The 17,565-nt window shown below is 40.3% G+C and overlaps 1 protein-coding gene, 2 long non-coding RNA genes and 1 pseudogene across 4 annotated transcripts; 1 reads left to right on the plus strand and 3 right to left on the minus strand.

The window, feature by feature from the left end:
* LOC6901950 (putative mediator of RNA polymerase II transcription subunit 26) lies at positions 1 to 2,783 on the minus strand. The gene is made up of 2 exons (XM_002133448.3): positions 2,147 to 2,783; positions 1 to 2,083 (listed from the first exon to the last, which is right to left on the minus strand). Exons 1-2 carry the CDS (start codon positions 2,751 to 2,753, stop codon positions 93 to 95), a joined length of 2,598 nt encoding a protein of 865 aa, XP_002133484.3. The 5' UTR covers positions 2,754 to 2,783; the 3' UTR covers positions 1 to 92.
* A 5,052-nt stretch (positions 2,784 to 7,835) lies between these two features.
* Positions 7,836 to 8,067, minus strand: LOC117185201 (uncharacterized). Its single transcript, XR_004470797.1, has 2 exons — positions 7,993 to 8,067; positions 7,836 to 7,927 (listed from the first exon to the last, which is right to left on the minus strand). It is a non-coding gene; the product is annotated as an uncharacterized lncRNA (long non-coding RNA).
* LOC26532117 (uncharacterized) lies at positions 7,875 to 8,376 on the plus strand. Of its 2 annotated transcripts, none has more exons than XR_004470796.1 (3): positions 7,875 to 7,967; positions 8,023 to 8,120; positions 8,227 to 8,376. It is a non-coding gene; the product is annotated as an uncharacterized lncRNA (long non-coding RNA). The 2 variants fall into 2 exon arrangements; XR_001452520.2 differs by having other exon boundaries at positions 7,878 to 7,967; positions 8,033 to 8,120; positions 8,227 to 8,375.
* Positions 8,377 to 8,789: 413 nt separating this feature from the next.
* On the minus strand, positions 8,790 to 10,562 carry LOC117185074 (protein lethal(2)denticleless-like; annotated as a pseudogene).
* Positions 10,563 to 17,565: the final 7,003 nt, after the last annotated feature.

The following is a 17,565-nucleotide window of genomic DNA, read 5'->3' on the forward strand; positions in this document are numbered from 1 at the left end:
TACTTGGTATTGTGAAATTTTTTTTTATTTAATGCAATAGCTAAAAAATATATTAAAAGGAATCATTGAATCAAAAGTGACTTTAAAAATTTTTAGAGTTTCTTCTGTTCCAACTTAATGTTATCCTTGTAAATCTGACCGACAAGGCGCGGCACCGTCTCCAGATACTTCATGAGCTGCATCGCATCCTGCATAGAGGTCATATACTTGTTGTGTATCTTCATGATCATGGGAGTGATGACCTTGCAGTTCACTAAATCATCTATACTCATACTGCACTCAATTTGTGGCAGCTCATCTCTTTTCGAACCCTTGAATGAATCAGTGGTGGGCGCATTAACATCTATGGCCAAATTCGGGAGGGAAGCGATGTTTGGATGTTTGGACATTGTTTCCTTCCTATCCTGATTTCCGTCATCACTGGGCTGACTCAAGTCTGAAGAGATGGACACATTCTCTTTTACATCCTTATGTCGTGGCTTTGACGACGTGGCATTGGTAGTCCTTGAGAATTGACTACGCATAGATTTTTGATCACCGTCTATCTCGTCCCAGATCATGGCACGCAGCTCGTCCCCGCTCTTCGCACTAATCGAAGTCGATACCGAGTTGCTACTAGCCATGGAAAACACATCATGCTCGTCACCGGACAGCCTGTGTTTGAGTTTGTCCTTCGGGGAACCTTCCATGAGCTTGTTGAGTGTCTTCTTATCAGCTTCGAAAATAGACCCTTCGGAATCATCCTCAGGCATATCGCTGAAGCATGCGAATGGAGATGAGTCTGAGATCTGCTGATTTGGAGACTGCTTCTGTTGAGAGTTCTGTTTCGCCTCCAGCTTGAAGGTACGATAGGAATGTTGCTTTTGGTTCTTGTGATACGAAGCGCTCCGCTCCGACTTCTGTGTCTGCTCCTTGGTAAGATCCTGATACGTACGCTGAGTAGGATACTGAAGCAAACCCTGGTTAGGAACATACTCCATGCTCTTATACGGTGTACTCATAGACTGGAACTCTTCGGCATTCTCTCTGGCTAGTCCTGGATTTTGCGGAACTCGGACTTCTTGAGGTTTGGGAATGCCTTTGCCGAACGATGCTTTATTTTGGGTTTGATATGACTCCTGCTTCTTGGTATCCAGGACATTATCTATGGCTGAATTCTTGGGTGCATTTGTACACTGGCTATCCTTATACTGGCTCTTGGGCGGGGGAACATTGTCAGTTGTAGACAGCGCGCACAAATAGTCCTTCAACTGAGAGACCACAGTATCAGACAGTTCACCGAATACCGAATGAATTTCCATCTCGTTCCGGACCATGGAACGCAGCTCGTCCCTGCACTTCACAGTGATCACGGTCGTTCCCGTGGAGGTGCTGTTCGTGCCGTTCTCGTCACTACACCTTCCGCATTTGTTATATCGTTTTTGTTTTACAGTGGAATCTTCGCAATTCTTCTCGGAGATGTCGCTCAAGGATGTTGATGTAAGAATGTCCGAGTTCTTAGCGAGAAGTTCCCCACCAGTCTCTCTGCCCCACTTATCCGGCTCAAGTAGACAACTGTATTGATGAGGAGGCGACAATTGGATGTGCTTAGCTTGCTGTTTTCCGATCTTCTGACGTGACGGTGACATCATTTGATGATGCTCCTGTTTGTGCTTATGAAAAATATTCTGATTCGTCTGATGCGGTGGACTCTGACACAGTTTAGGGACATACTCCATGTATTTGTATGATGAGTTTTTATCAAGTCCTTTTAAATCTTTGTCAAAGTCTATAACGTCCGTGTTCTTACAAAGCATCTTTGGCTTTTGTGGACCGTACTGCTGAGGACGCGGGGATAGGACGTCTGTAGTTTTGCTTATCGGTGCTCTCTTCTGGCTTTGATTGCGTTGAGGAGAATTCTGATTTAAATCCGGCTGATACTGCTTATTTGAGTGCTGTTGCTGATGCGAATAGTGCTGAGGGACGAATTCCATGTACATATTTGATGTCTTTTTATCACTTTCATCGATATTTTCAGCGAAATTCTCCTCATCCGTATTGCTTAAGCATGAAGACGGTTGGCCAACTGCTGTATTGGAGAGCTCTGGATTTTCCGTAAGAAAGGAAATATTTCGTTGAGAAGGACGCCGAAATAGGACGTTCATACCTTTGGAGCTGGAGCTCATTGAAGATGCTTTCATGGTCGGGCTGTCATTACGCTGTGCCTGTTCTTGAGGATGTTTCGGATACGAAGTCTGAATACACTGCTTCGGTATGGGAGGAGTCGGGCATGTCTGTTCCAGATACTGCTGCTTCGGCTGCTGTTGTTGAGGATCCTGAGAAGGCTGCTGTTGCTTGCCTGGACTCTGATCAAAATTCTTCTGATACTTCTGGCACTGGTGTGGCTGTTTTGCTAGATAATCGCCTGGATGATAGCTATGGTGCATACCACAGCCGGATCTCTGCGCGCACATACGCTTCTGAGCCTGGGTCAGCTCCTGAATGGAAGGCTTCTGCTGTTGCTGCATAGAAAGGTTCTCCACTGGCCACTTTAGCTCCTCTAGATAGGTTTGAGTCGACATTTCACCTCCCATCCCTCGGGCCGTGCGCTTGTCCTGTTGTGACACCTCCTCGTCTATCGCTGCATTGCTGTCGCTTGTCCGTTGATTCATGTCTGTAACTTTGAGGAATGAGCCAACCGGTTTTATTTTTGCACTCCTGGCCTCGTAGAAATGAGCAAAATCTAAGCAATAATTGTTGACTTGTTTGTCCATAGATCGAGAGAAGTTTTTTTAAAGTTATAATCTATACGAGTTTGTTTAGTATACTCGTATTAGGGGATTTATGTAATCCATTCAGTGATGACTTTAATATCAGGGATACATTGCTAGTTAAAACTGAACGAATGGATATTTGATCCAATTTTTGTATACGTTTTTTTCTTGGAATATCATTAACCACCTTCCACAATTTTAATTCCCTTCGGCATTAAAAAACAAATACAAAATCCCTGTACATTTTTCACATCGTCTTTTTCAGAAAAATTTCCCTTCATGAACAACCGAAAAACCAATCAAAATTCCACGAATGTTGGGATTTTTTTTGTTTATATTCTGTTTCAAAATTTGAATTTCACATAACATATGCGTGAGCCCAACGCGATAGGTTTTTGATAAATATTCTCTGTTCTGGTGTGTTCGGATGTCGGGCCTCGGGGCTGATAAGTAGCTACCAATTTTTAATGTCAGTTTTTTGTTGGACGCTTGCCACAAAGTTAATGAACTTTCCCTTGCCCCCAGAATATCCCACACAGGCGCACACACCTAGTATGTTCCCCCCCGCAATCCCCCTTTCCATGGAGCTCTCGAGACTATTTATTGTAGATGACTTTGCAAATGGGGTGTGTCTGCCTGCGTGTGTTTTTATGTGTGTACGCAGCTCCAACAATATTAATTTGAATTGCAATCAAAACAATAAAGAACTGTGAGATTTTGTGAACCGAAGCTTGAGACACTCTTGCAGTTTGATTGACTTCTATGCTGATACATATGTATGTACATTGAAACTGATTGAAAGGTAAGAATAAACACATGAACTAATATCCTTATGGGTTATAGCTTTGTGATATAGTTATCCGACCTATAAGGAATAAGAACTCTAACGTGGTTTGTTCGAGCGTTGTAAGCAGGGCTCGAAAAATATGGTATTACTTTGCAAGCAGTCATAAAAAAATCTGTTGCCCGTGGACCCGATTAAAAACGGAATCGAAACGATACTTCGAATTCGTTTGTTCTCAATGCGCTCTTTGATCAACCAATGAGAGTATTTTGTCGCTCTCTTTTTGCTCATGAGGCACTTCGTTGAGCAAAATTTTCCAAAAGTCCTCTTTTGTGTATATATGTGTGTGTTTACCTCTTTCACCCTTCCCCATCTACGCTTTACCTGCGATTTACAGGCACATAGAAAAGCAACAACGAAAACATAATGAAACTAACATAAACCTAGTGCTTCCACTTGGCTCGTTTTGCTCAGCTGCTGATAACCGAACGACACTCTTCGAAAGAGAGCTTCAACAGAGAGAGCGAGTCTGGGTAGATTTTCTCAGTGCTTTCGGTGAGCAGACAGCATAGAATGCATGGTCGAGCATGTTTTTCGTGCTATGGTTCTACGTATTCGAATTTATTTACTTTTCCAGAGCGGTACAATATCTATTCCAGAGATGGTAGTGCAACTACTAGTTTCATTGTTCTTAAATGTTGAATAACAATTTAAAGGAATGAAAAGTTTTTTAAGAATTAAATCATTTTTGGGCAACAGATTTTATAGGAATTTGAAAATTGTAAATTACTCTAAGCAAATGGGCCCCGTTTGCTCGTTGGAAAATCGTACAACTTTTTATGAAATACTTATCTTTTATAAATACCTATCTCTTTTCGTTGCAAACATAGAAATCATTATATCCTTTGCAAGGGCATAGCAAGTGTGCATAATAGACACACGGATGGTGATGGTGGGAGAGAGGGAGCAGATTGTGGCTGCCCTTTAAGCGACTTTTCCTCGAGGAATTCAGTTAAAAAGTAAACCAATCCAAAGCCCAAATGGGCTGAAAGTTTAGCGTCACGCACACGCACAGGCACACACTAATGCGGCCATGGAACAACAAAACCCTGCGCCGGTGACCCAGGACCCTGAGGTGCCCCCCAACCATGTCGTTCCACTAATGTCTGGCAAACTGATCTCCGTTCCTCTCAGTGCCTCGGTCGAGTTGCAGTTAGTTAGTGAGCGCCACACTCGCGAACTGGTCCATCAAGTGCACAGTGCCGTCAGTCAATCCTAATAGCTCCGGTAAAACTATTCACATTTTGCATAATTCATTAACATATTCCTGGTATTTTGCAGAATCTGTATAATCAACATGGGCTGTGCCAAAAACTATCAAACTATAAGACTTACCATGTAACATCCATCGGGGAAATTCGTCCACCCTCTCGTTACACCTAAAATGTTTTATCGTTGCAAAGAACCAAAGGTCAGGTGGCGAACCCTTTAGTCAAAAGTACTTTATTCTTGAAAGGTGGTTTTCAATGAGTTTTCATTAAATTACTAGTATCTTATGTTCGTAACTCTTTTTATTTTCCAAGACGGTTTGACCTTCTCTGAAATGATTCCATTCCATTAAAGCTTGGAGCTTTTCTTAAGCATAATATCTGTTGAGCCAATAGTACAGATTCTTGTGTGGATGCGAAATGAAAAATCTTTCCTTTGCTGCTTGGCGCGATTCGAGGACAAGATGACAATGCTCTATACATAGAGCATAGGATAGGTCAGGTTAACCCAGGCGGCCCTCAACGGGGCCACGCATAGGCCAGTATGGCCCTTAGTTATCCGGATAGTGGGGGGAGATATCAACAAATATTCTGAATACTGAAGAGCGTTCTCGATGGTGGCTACTAACGAGTGTAGTGCCGTCTCCACCGATTCCTTTGGTGTAGGCATGTTGGTTGACATCAGTTGACATCAGTCCCCTTACCACACTCCTGATGGGCAAATCCTACAGCTTTTCCAGTGTTTTTAGTAGAAAGAAGGTAAGGCTTATCGGTCTGTAATCCTTGGGACTCACATGGCTGCACTTTCCTGACTTTGGGAGGGCCTGTACTCAGACATGCTGAGTATGTTGCGGAAAGCCATGAGATAAAGCCTCTTTGGTCACCTGCAACAAGGCCGTCCAGTTCTGGTGCTTTTTTTCCCCCAAAGGAGCCTACAGCCCAGTGGATTCTCTTAATGGTTAACGTATTGTTGGGGGGCGTTGTTTAACGATTGCTAGGCCCTGATGATCCTTGGCATCCTCATCGGTGCATCCAGGGAAATGCGCCTCCATTAGTGCTTATAGGGCTTCTTCATTGTCCTCAGTCCACTGTCCGTCATCTAGCTTTAATTGACTCTGTATGGTGTGCTGCTTTGAAAGAAGTTTCCGGATCCTTGCGGTTACAGGTACTTGCTCGATGCTGGAGCAGAAGGTCCTCCACGAGGTTCGTTATGCCTTAAGTATTTCCTTCTTGTAACTCCTAAATAGTGGGAATTTGTATTGCTCATTGACGAGTCCCTTCCCTTAAAGAATTCCTTGATGTTGTTCCTTTGAAGAAAAAATCGTCTTCAAGAATCGTCGTTCTCTTTCGTAGTAACCAGACGCGTTTTTGTTTTTCTCTCCGTTTTAATACCCGATACTCAAAATGAGTATTGGGGTATATTAGATTTGTGGTGAAAGTGGATGTGTGTAACGTCCAGAAGGAATCGTTTCCGACCCCATAAAGTATATATATTCTTGATCAGCATCAATAGCCGAGTCGATTGAGCCATGTCTGTCTGTCCGTCCCAATTAGCGCCTAGTGCTCAAAGACTATAAGACCTAGAGCAACGATGTTTTGGATCCAGACTTCTGTGATATGTCACTGTTACAAGTTTATTTTAATGTTTCGCCCCACCCCCTTCCGACCCCATGTTGCTCCATGTAGCCATACTGACTATGTATCAGGTATTAACGTAGAGTTGCGGTCGCCGCAGCAACTCACAACGTTCCCCCTCGTTTATTATAAAATGTTGGAGCCCCAAGACTTTCAGAAAAAGTCGGTCTCGACTTTTTTTGAATTTCGAGTTTAATGTTGTTGCATGGTGTAAACATAGGAGGTCCATAGGGGATCCACTAATCATATGATAGACAATACCCCTTTATGGTATTTATGCTACTTTAGTGTAGCAACACTAACACCATGGAACCACTGAAAATCCCATAACCAAGACTGTGAGATCTGACGCATAACCGATGCACGAAAACAAGAAACTGTTGGCTATTTAAAGACTTTCTGAAAACTTATTCCTTAAATGACCAAATCGGAGCGGTTCCCGAATCAATATCCATCTACTTGGACATAAAGAAATCTATATAATTCACTGATTGGCCAGCCATTGAGTGATCAATTTCCCGAGAAATTGAGGTACGCCTCTGGCCTCTATCCATGTCCATATAAACAAAAAATACATACATATGTAAATATTGATATTTTCCGCAGCTTTGCGGAGAACAAGTTGGGCAGATCCCAACACTGATGAAGCCCCTACCAGGAATAGCCTCACAACTGTAGTTTATATCTACGTATCTATTAGCTAATCAAGTTAATACTACTTTAAAAAGTTGAACGCAATGTTAATTTAGTTGGAGTATTTGTTAAATTTTATTTAATTTATATAAGCGTTATACAAATTATATCAGCAGATAGTCCAAGTCCAGATTTCCCATCGCGCCGGTCCTAACTTTGTCTTCAATAACAAGTTTGGCCTGGACTGTCGCTGCATTGGCTTCACCAGCCAGCTGAGGATGAAGTCGAAATGTCCAATTCGAATTCCATAAAGATGTGGACACCCGCCGACTATGCCAATAGCGCTTGAACTTGAACTAACTTGAATTTCTCGGCAAGTAATCACCCATCTGTGGAAAGAGCAAAGGTTTTCAGAGCATATGTAGACTTCAACAGCAGTGAAGCTTATTGTGGAGAATATAAAAGGTTAACCGAGCAGCCACAGCCAGGTAAAAGAGAGGTAAAAGGAGGAGTTCAGCTGTTACAAAAGACATCATAGGAGCTTCCAGCTCCCACACCCATATGTTAATGTCGGCTTCCCTAAGAATTTGTCTAAATGTAGATAGTCGACCACACTGTAGAAGGATAAGAGACAACAGGACTGCAGCGTGGGAACATCTAAAATATCTTACGCCCACATCGTATGTAGGCGTTACATCGGCCACCAAAACTTTTTGGGATTTTTTAAGTAACACCATAGCCCGCTTCATTTCAGTCAGTAGGTTGTGCCTTGGTTTTTAATTCTGCTTTACATATTTAGCAGGTGCAGCAATGTGTGGAACGCAACTTCGTCCTGGTGCTACGATCGGCAAATCCTTCGAATTAAATTAAGAAAATGTTCAGCGTCTGCAAGTGGTATGTAGTTGAAGTGTTAATTTACCTTGTACAAAGAAAGATGGTTATTACTCAGAACTCTGCAGGTCCACTCCACTTTAAATGGAAATTCTCAGCCAGCGTTTGCTCTTGCTGCTGCTCGTAGAAGATAATGGAATCCCCACCTATGGATATGTGAGTATTTGTGAATAAAGTGTCAACCTCGATCTATGATGATCGATGGGACCACTGCCCCCAATGGTACGCCAGCAACGATTCTTCTGATACTTCGGACCCGCAGCCACCGCCTCGACTAATAAGAACAATTTGCAAAGGCCGAGCCGGTGTACCCAACGGTGACGACTGATGATCTGGCCATAATCGTATGGGACAATGTGACAAGTAAGCAAGAAAATCTATGCGCCTAATTCGAACTAAAGTAAGTAAAATATAAAAATAAATAAAATTGCGAGCACGCTGATTATGTTATTTATTATTCTATTAATCTGTTAATTTGGATTTCTAAAATTGATTTGTAATTCTGTTAATCTAGATCGATGTCAATCAATTGCATTTTTGGATGATCAATGGCCTTATGGGCGATTGAGTTTCGGTGTTAAAGACCCCATTCGAAGCGATTTCGATTTAATCTTGGATTGGATTTAGTTTTCTAACTTTCCTTGAAGAAATCCAATATTATTTAATCAGCCAAAATATCTTCAACGGCTCAGGTATTCTGTAAGTTTCTTTTCTTTCGATGCCCACACAATAATACGCCGTTTCCAAGAGTTTTTTCCAGCGAGATACTAATATGCGCCGTTGCAGTTCAGTTGGCCTACGTTCAACCTAGCTCTACGGAGAAAGTCCAAGATACAGTCTTTTGTATTGGCGCTGTACAATGCGCCAAACGAAAAAAAGGTTTAAGCTAGGATCTACATAAACTAACTTACTACAATGTCCGCTTAAAACTAACGGTACAATAACACGGGAAGAGGATACGATGATCCCCATTTGTCAGGCGACATCTTAATTGCTGTCCACCGCTTTCGTAGGCGTTCGCGGTGTCAGCGGCGTGGCCACCGGAGGCGGCGATATATCGCTTGGCCCCGACACTGTCGCCGTCTCGTCTGGTGCAACGCTGCTGCTGAACTGAACGCTGAAGAAACGGAGCAGCGTCATCTGACTGTTCCGGCGGCTGGGAGTGGGTGTGCTGGGATGTGGCTGAGGTATGGTTTTGCATGATCCGCCCGCACCACCTGCAGCATCAGTGTGCGAGATGCGGCGCCGGGGAGTGGCTTTTAAGCGGGGACTGCACTGAAACAGGCGCAGGCACTAGAGAAGCATTCATCAGCTTCTGCTTGCGCTTAGGCGACAGGATGGCCAGATGCAGTGCCTGCCCGTACAGCACGTAGTTGGGCAGGTTCGAGGTGGGCGAGTAGATCATAGAGGAGAGGGGCTGCTGGCCAGCTCCCCCCGAGGCAGCTGTTGCCGAAGCCGATGTGGTTGACATTCTTTCTCAGCCGCGAGTGGACCGTTGAGGCTTAGCAGCTTGGTCACCAGGGAAATATCATCAGCGGCGACGTTTTACTTTTGCCTTTTGCTGCGCGATGCCTCTTCCTCGCCAATCGCCGGCAGCTAAATGTGCCTGCAGGTGGACTCTGGACTGGACGGCTCGAAGAGTCGCCTTTCACGGGATTCCAGGGGCTTGGGGCGCTTCTGCGGGTTCTGGTCTATCAGGTGCTTTGGCGAGCGTGGCGCAAACTCCAGATCCCTCAGGTTGTACTTATGTTTTCCGGTGGCCAGAGCCGAGCTCGCGGGGCCGCGACAATTGTCCGCCCTTTCGGCCTCACTGAGACCCTGCAGATCGGGTTCCACGCGCCAGCCGTAGGAGGATCCCCAGGCGATCCCCGCAGGTCACCTCGACCGTGTGGCCCGACAGTGCCACCTCTACATGCTCCAGGTTCTAGATGTACGGCCGCTCGTCACTGCTGCCACTCAAAAGGTACTTTTCATCCGGACTCAGGCGGGACTTGATGTAGAAGGTGGAATTCAGCAGGAATTCAGCAGGCCAGCGATTAGGGGTAGTACGACAGCAGATTGTAGCTGTAAATCGTTTTGTCCACACAGTTGGCAAAGAGTCGCGGCCGAGTGGCCGACACAAGGCAGCTTGGGCCTGAGCAGCGGCTCCTTCCTAAAGCCCGTATAGTTGTGTCGCAGATTCCACACCTTGATCACGCCGTCGCCAGCGCCACAGGATATCGGTGTGTTGTCCTGGAATCCCTTGATGCTGCTCGAGGTTGCGATTAAGGAGATCTGGGGCGTACGAAAGCGCCGCTTTCGCTGCGAAACGGGAGTGCTCGGACCCGAGTGTGGCCGATGTTGATCCAGTTGTCCACACGAGGAGTCAGATCCATGTTGAGATTGACGACAAAATAGTACAGGTCAATGACAACAAATTCAGTTATTACATTTTTCTAGAGATTTTTAATTTGTGTTTCGGGCCAAATCAAAATTCAGAAATACTGTACAAATGGTCACATACTGTCCCGTCCCTGAGAAAACTAATAAATTCACATCTGATCAGATTATGAAGTGCTTCAACTAAGATTAAACTTTGCTGTCTATTTTCCATCTCATTCTTAATAAGACTTAAAAACTAGCTAGAAATTTTAATTGTTGGCTTTCTGATTCAATGCTCTTAGACCTGCTTTGTTTAGGGGCTCTGAGAAATAGTGTAAATTTCTCAATCTTCTGGATGACGACATCCAATACTCGGGATGATGAAATTCAATGGGAGTGTTTACAGAAAATTATTCCCGGAAGGGATTCACGATGCAGAAAGCGAAAAGTTCAAATCAGTCTAGATCCAGAAGCTCTTTGTCCGGAACATTTTTAGCATTGAATTTAGGACTATATCTGTGAAACTAAATTTTAAAAGAATTTTAGCCCAAAGTGGTGCGACGCTATATAACATGCACTGAAAGGAAAAAGTGATGCGTCGTGCCGAAACCCGAAGGACAATTAATTAATGTAATAAATAAAGGCAAAGAAAACAGGAACAAAACTCAAAAAAAATGACCACAAATTAAAAATTACCAACCAAACTTAAAAAGAAAGACCCCAATGGAAAATGTACCAATCAAACTTAATAGGGCAGGCCCCAAAGGAAGATTTAAAACCTAAAACTTAAGAAAAACGACCCTTTCCGGATAGCAACCATAATTTAAAAAAAAAAAAGTTAAAAGGGAAATTAAAGTATTAATACTAAGTATATAAGATGAAATAGAATTAGAGTAGCAGTATCCAAAAATCTAAAAGCAGAAAATATCAAAATACACGGTGGATAAACTAACTTTGGAGTTTGAAAGATTAGAAGTGATTAATTCAGAGACAAGGACCGATCTGACCGCAGATCTGGTCAAACAATTAATAACAATTTAAATTTCACAAGCAAAGGAACAAATCATAAGTTTGAAACGACAATTAGAATCCACATCTGATCAGGGTTCAGATTATCAGGCAGAAACAATAGATGAGACAATCAAAGATGACACCACTTTAAAAGTAATATAATCCCTATCAATTTTCAATGGTGGATTAAACCAATACGTAGGATGGAGGGAAGCTGCAGAAACTGCAGTGAAACTATATAAAAGAGGAAGTAAGCAATATTATATTGCCTTAACAATTAAGGAACAAAATAACAGGACCAGCACATGACGCACTGACCATCCACGGGACAGTTTTAAATTTCGATGCCATACTTTCACGACTTGAAGGGACTTTAAGTTATAAAGACAATGAAGAGAAACTAATATATGATGAGGTTCGTTCTTTAACAAATTAACCTTTATAGAAGGAAAAACCATCCTTCCATTGAAGGAATATATAATAAAAAAATATTTCTGCAGATCCTGCACCTTAGGCATTTTGCAGTTCTCTCTTTGGATGACGAAATCCAATACTCGGGATGGCGAAATCAATTGAAATGTTTATAGAAAAACTATTCTCGAAAGGGATCGACGATGCAAAGATCAAAAAGTTCAAGTCAGTCTTGATCCAGAAGCGACACCGAAAAGTCGAACTAAAAACTAAGATCGCGCAAACCCTTTGTCCGGAAACCTTTGTGACCCTCAACTTAAATCTATATCAGTGAAGTTCGAAGTAAAATAAAAACTTTTTAAAAACACAAACCGCTACCGCAGTTGTTTAATTGGCGCCCAACGTGGGGCGACGTTGTATAAAAAGCACCGAATGATAAAAGTGTTGCGTCGTGCCGAAACCCGAAGGACAATTAATTAATGGAATAAATCCTTCAAATTTAAAAACGCGGAGTGACTGTGTGATATAAGATAAAAAGAGTGAGATAAAAAGGAAACAAACCGGAGCTTAGGGTGTGCAAAAATAAATACAATATACAATACAAATACAAATATAAATACAAATACAAATACAAATACAACGCAAAATACAAATAAATACAAAAGCTAATCAAGGCAATTCGTAAATACAAAAAAAAACCAAAGAAACCCAAAGTTTTTAAAAAACAAAACCAACAAAACCGACAAAACCAAAATACAAAGAAAGTGAAACGATCAGCGAAGCCAAAGAAGGAAGACCCCCAGAAGACCCAGCTAAGCAAAGAAATTTAAGAAGGAAGACCCGTTCGAAGACCTGTCAGCCAAATCAAGAAGGAAGAACCGTTCGAAGATCTGCCAAACTAAGAAGGACGACCCCTACCGGATATTTCGTGAGCAAGAGTTGTATTAATAAATATATAAGTTCAATTAGGTTATATAAGATTATAAAAACTAACATATAAGAAAAATTAAAAGTGGATCAACTAACTTTAGATTTTGAAAAACTAAAAATGATTAACTCTCAAGCAAGGACCGATCTCACAGCAGATCTGGTCAAACAATTGATAGCACTTCAAATTTCACAAGTACAAGAGCAAATTGTAAATCTAAAACAACAAATAGAAACTAAATCCGATCAGGTATCAGATTATCAGGCAGAAACAATAGACGAGACAATAAGAGATGACACCACATTAAAGGTAATAGAATCCCTACCAATTTTCAATGGTGGATTAAACCAATATGTAGGATGGAGGGAAGCTGCAGAAACTGCAGTGAAGTTATATAAGAAAGGAAGTAAGCAATATTATATTGCATTAACAATTTTGAGAAACAAAATAACAGGACCAGCACATGACGCACTGACCAACCACGGGACAGTTTTAAATTTTGATGCCATACTTCCACGGCTTGACTTTGTTTACAGTGACAAGAGACCTATTTACATAATAGAACAGGAGTTAAGCGTTCTCCGACAAGGGAACCTTTCAATTATAGATTTCTATAACGAGGTTAACAAGAAAATGACCTTGTTAATAAATAAGACAATAATGACTCACGGAAAGGACAGTGAAATCACCAAAGAATCAAATAAAAAAATTAGAGACAATGCCTTACGCATTTTTGTTACTGGCCTAAACGGCGGCATTGCTGAAATCCTATTTTCATTGAATCCCCCAGATTTACCGAATGCCTTGGCAAAGGTACAGGAATTGCAATCAAATAACATACGGGCCCAATGTGCCTACCAATTCAGTGGCCCCAGAAATTCAGGGAATAATAATTACAATACATTAAGATTCAACCAACGACAACCAAGGACTAATAGTTCACCATTCGACAAAAAAAAGGGATTTTCAGAGGAATAACATATCATGGGGACAACCCTATTTCTTGGGTAATAGACAACAAAATCAGGCCCCAGAACCAATGGATGTAGACGAATCAATACAAATCCAGAACCGACAGAACAGCAATCAATTCAGGGGAAATAATAACAATAGAAATTATCGGGAGAATACTAACGGTTATTATAGGAGAAATAATAACAATTATAGCCAGGCCCAGCATTTTAGGGCAAACGTAGTACCGAATAATCAGTCTAACGACAATCAAGCGCAGAAACGAAAGCTAAACGAAATGTCGGAACAACCGGCTAATAAAGCAATGAGGATAAATAACATTGAGGAGGATCATTTTTTAGATCAGCCCCCGAAGTAGGTCTGCCCTACCTAAAAAGAATAGACAAAAAAATAAACAGAGAATTAAAAGTTTTGATAGATACGGGAGCAACTTCCTGTTATATAAAAAAAGGAATTTACGACAATAAAAAAGAATTACCAATTTATAAGAAAGTTGCTACAGTGAATGGATTTTCAATAATTAAATATTTCCATAATATAACTATTTTCAACACAAAGCAAGTTTTTTATGAAATAGATGGAATGGAGGCAGATTTACTAATAGGATTTAACCTATTAAAGAAAATCGGAGCGGTTATTGATACAGGAAAGGGGACTTTAAGTTATAAAGACAATGAAGAGAAACTAATATATGATGAGGTTCGTTCTTTAAACAAATTAACCTTTATAGAAGGAAAAACCATCCTTCCACTGAAGGAATATATTATAAAAAATATTTTGAAGAAGAAAAAGAAATTAGAAGTGATTCAGTAAAGGTAGAAGGAAGCTTATACAGCTTGGGACCAGAAAATCCTGAGCACGCCGACGAAGAATTATCCGTCAATAAAGGAATAAATAGTTTGGGATTCAAATATCCTGAACGCCGTCGTATAAATATCCGACATACAAAAATATGCAATCTCTGAATCGAAAAAATGAAATTGTATAACACCATAACATACAAAGAAGATAATTTAGAAAACCTAAGAGAGAAAATGAAAGCTATGATCAAAGAAGACCATGCCAAAATAGATTTACAGTTACCGTTCAGAAAGGACATGAAAGGAGAGATAAACACTGAACATGAAAGACCGGTATATGGCAAGCAGTATCCATACGCTTATTCGGTTAACGATTTCGTTAATAGCGAAATAAGTAAAATGCTAGATGAAGGTATAATCGGACCTAGTAAAAGCCCATATAATTCACCGGTCATAGTAGTACCAAAGAAGGGAGTAAATAAGGATGGAACTCCTAAACATAGGTTAGTAATAGACTTTAAGAAACTTAATGAAAACACCATACCCGATAGATACCCTATGCAAGATCCTTCAGTAATTTTTGCCAATTTAGGTAAGGCAAACTATTTCTCGGCCATTGATTTAGAGTGAGGTTTCTATAAGATTTTAATGAGAGAATCAGATATTGAAAAAACATCTTTTTTCATTAATAACGGTAAATATGAATATCTGAAAATGCCTATGGGATTGACGAACGCTCCCAGAATTTTCCAAAGGGCATACTTAGAGAATAAGTGGCGAAAACATGTCACCTCTATATGGACGATATCATAATATTTTCAAAACCTATAGAACAACACTATAAAGATCTTATTCAGATAATACAGATTTTGCAAAACGCTAATATGAAAATTTACCTAGAGAAGTCTAAATTCTTTCAATTAGAAACCAAGTTGCTGGGATACATTGTTTCCCATAATATCATTAAAACAGATCCATATAAGATTTATACAATACAAAACTATACAATTCCGAAAAATATCAGAGAGCCACGCAGTTTCTTAAGATTAACAGGTTCTCACAGAAAATTCGTCCGAAATTATGCCACAATTGCCAAACCGCTAACAAAATATCTGAGCGGAGTAAGTGGAAAAGTTTCACGAAGGGAAATCCAAAAAAAACTTGAATACAGCTAGATGAATCAGCAGTAGAAGCATTTAATAATTTAAAAGACTGTCTAATTGCACATATTGAATTGGTATAACCAGATTACAAAATGAAATTCACGTTAACCAGAAATGCATCAGATATAGCAATAGAAATCCTAGAAATAGAAATCATAGCAATAGTCTTATCACTAGATAGAAATCCTATAACATTTATTTCTAAGATTTTAAGTAAAACCAAGCAATTATATGCTAAAAATAAAAAGGAATTATTAGCAATTGTATGGGCATTAAAAAATTTGCGAAATTATTAATACGAACTGAGTGGGATTGAAATGCAAACAGATCTGGTGATCTGTTGGTACCTTTTCCTTTTGCAATGTCACAAAAAAACCCAAACGTAGAAATAAAACGTTGGTACTACTTCATTGAAAGTTTCTCACCGAAGATCATTTATAAACCAGGCTCAATGTAGTGGCGGACGCCTTATCTCGAATTCAGATAAATCATATAACAGATAGTGATATCAACTAAACAGAATCGTAATCAGATTTAAATACTCAGCATTCAGCACAGAGAAGTTTTGAAAACGTCAAGAGACTAGGAAGCCTTTAAACCACTTTAAACAACAGTTACTATTATCGAAAGGAAGAGTTAGTTAGTTAGTGAAAACCTATGACAATACCCGTCATATTATTGATACAGTTGACAATTTGCTAATGATCACAATCAGAATCAGAAAGAATTTATTCAGCCTAATTTAACAACAGGAATACATTGCACTCTAGATGATTTATACCTTATCCGACAAGAGAACATTTCATTAAGTTTATTCATTTCTTAAGTTTATGGTTTTCAATTTCCTTTGAGGTCTGCCCTCTTAAGTTTAATTGGTAATTTTTTTTAACTTGTTGTCTTTTTTCCTAGGTTTTATTAATAGATCTTTTAGATTTATTTAGTGTCATGAGTTTCTTTCGCACCTTAAGTTCCGGTTTTTGTTCCTGTTTTTTTTTTACCTTACTTTTTATTTTCTTATATCTCACAGTCAATCCGCGTTTGATTGCAGGATTTATTACATTAATTAATTGTCCACCACGGTGGGCGCCAAATAAATAACAGCGGTAGCGGATTGCGTTTTTAAAAATTGTATTTAAATTGAGCTTCACAGATATAGACTTAAGTTGAAGGCCAAAAAAGTCCCGGACAAAGAGTGTGTGCGATTTGAATGTTTCGTTCGACTTTTCGGTTTCGCTTCTGGATCTAGACTGATTTAAACTTTTCTCTTTCTGCATCGTGAACCCCTTTCGGGAATGTTTTTCTGTAAACACTCCGATTGAATTTCATCATCCCGAGTATTGGATGTCGTCATCCAGAAGATTGAGAAATGTACAATACTCAAAGTGCAGAATCTGCAGAAAGTCGGGTGCGAGATTGTTTATCGGAAAGCCGGGGGTCAGATTGTTTATAAGAAGCCGGCTGTGGGCAAAGATTGTTTATCAATTAAGGCGAGTGCCAACGATTGAGATTGTGGCGGGAGCCAAATATTGAGATTGTATATCTTAAAAATCAATTAGGCGGAATCCAAAGATTGAGTTTGTGATGGGAGCCAAAGATTGAGATTGTTTATATCTTGAAAAACCAATTAGGCGGAAGCCAAAGATTGAGATTGTTTTCGCCTTAGAAAGCGAAAGATTGTTTACAACTCGTATAAGAGCTCGATGGAATTGAGTACGTTAACTTGGATATGTTTTCTCAGAGCCCCTAAACAAAGCAGGTCTAAGCGCATTGAATCAGAAAGCCAACAATTAAAATTTCTAGCTAGTTTTTAAGTCTTATTAAGAATGAGATGGAAAATAGACAGCAAAGTTTATTCTTTGTTGAAGCACTTCATAATCTGATCAGATGTGAATTTGTTTGTTTTCTCAGGGACAGTATGGGAAAATTTGTACAGTATTCTCTAGAAAAATGTAATA

The sequence above is a fragment of the Drosophila pseudoobscura genome, chromosome X (genome assembly GCF_009870125.1).
Source record: "Drosophila pseudoobscura strain MV-25-SWS-2005 chromosome X, UCI_Dpse_MV25, whole genome shotgun sequence".
Classification (NCBI taxonomy): domain Eukaryota; kingdom Metazoa; phylum Arthropoda; class Insecta; order Diptera; family Drosophilidae; genus Drosophila; species Drosophila pseudoobscura.

Coding starts and splice junctions, on each gene's coding strand:
- LOC6901950 (XM_002133448.3), bottom strand. CDS start 2,753: ATGGACAAACAAGTCAACAATTATTGCTTAGATTTTGCTCATTTCTAC. Junction 2,084..2,146: donor AATGAGCTCCAGCTCCAAAG/GTATGAACGTCC, acceptor CGGAAAATCCAG/AGCTCTCCAATACAGCAGTT.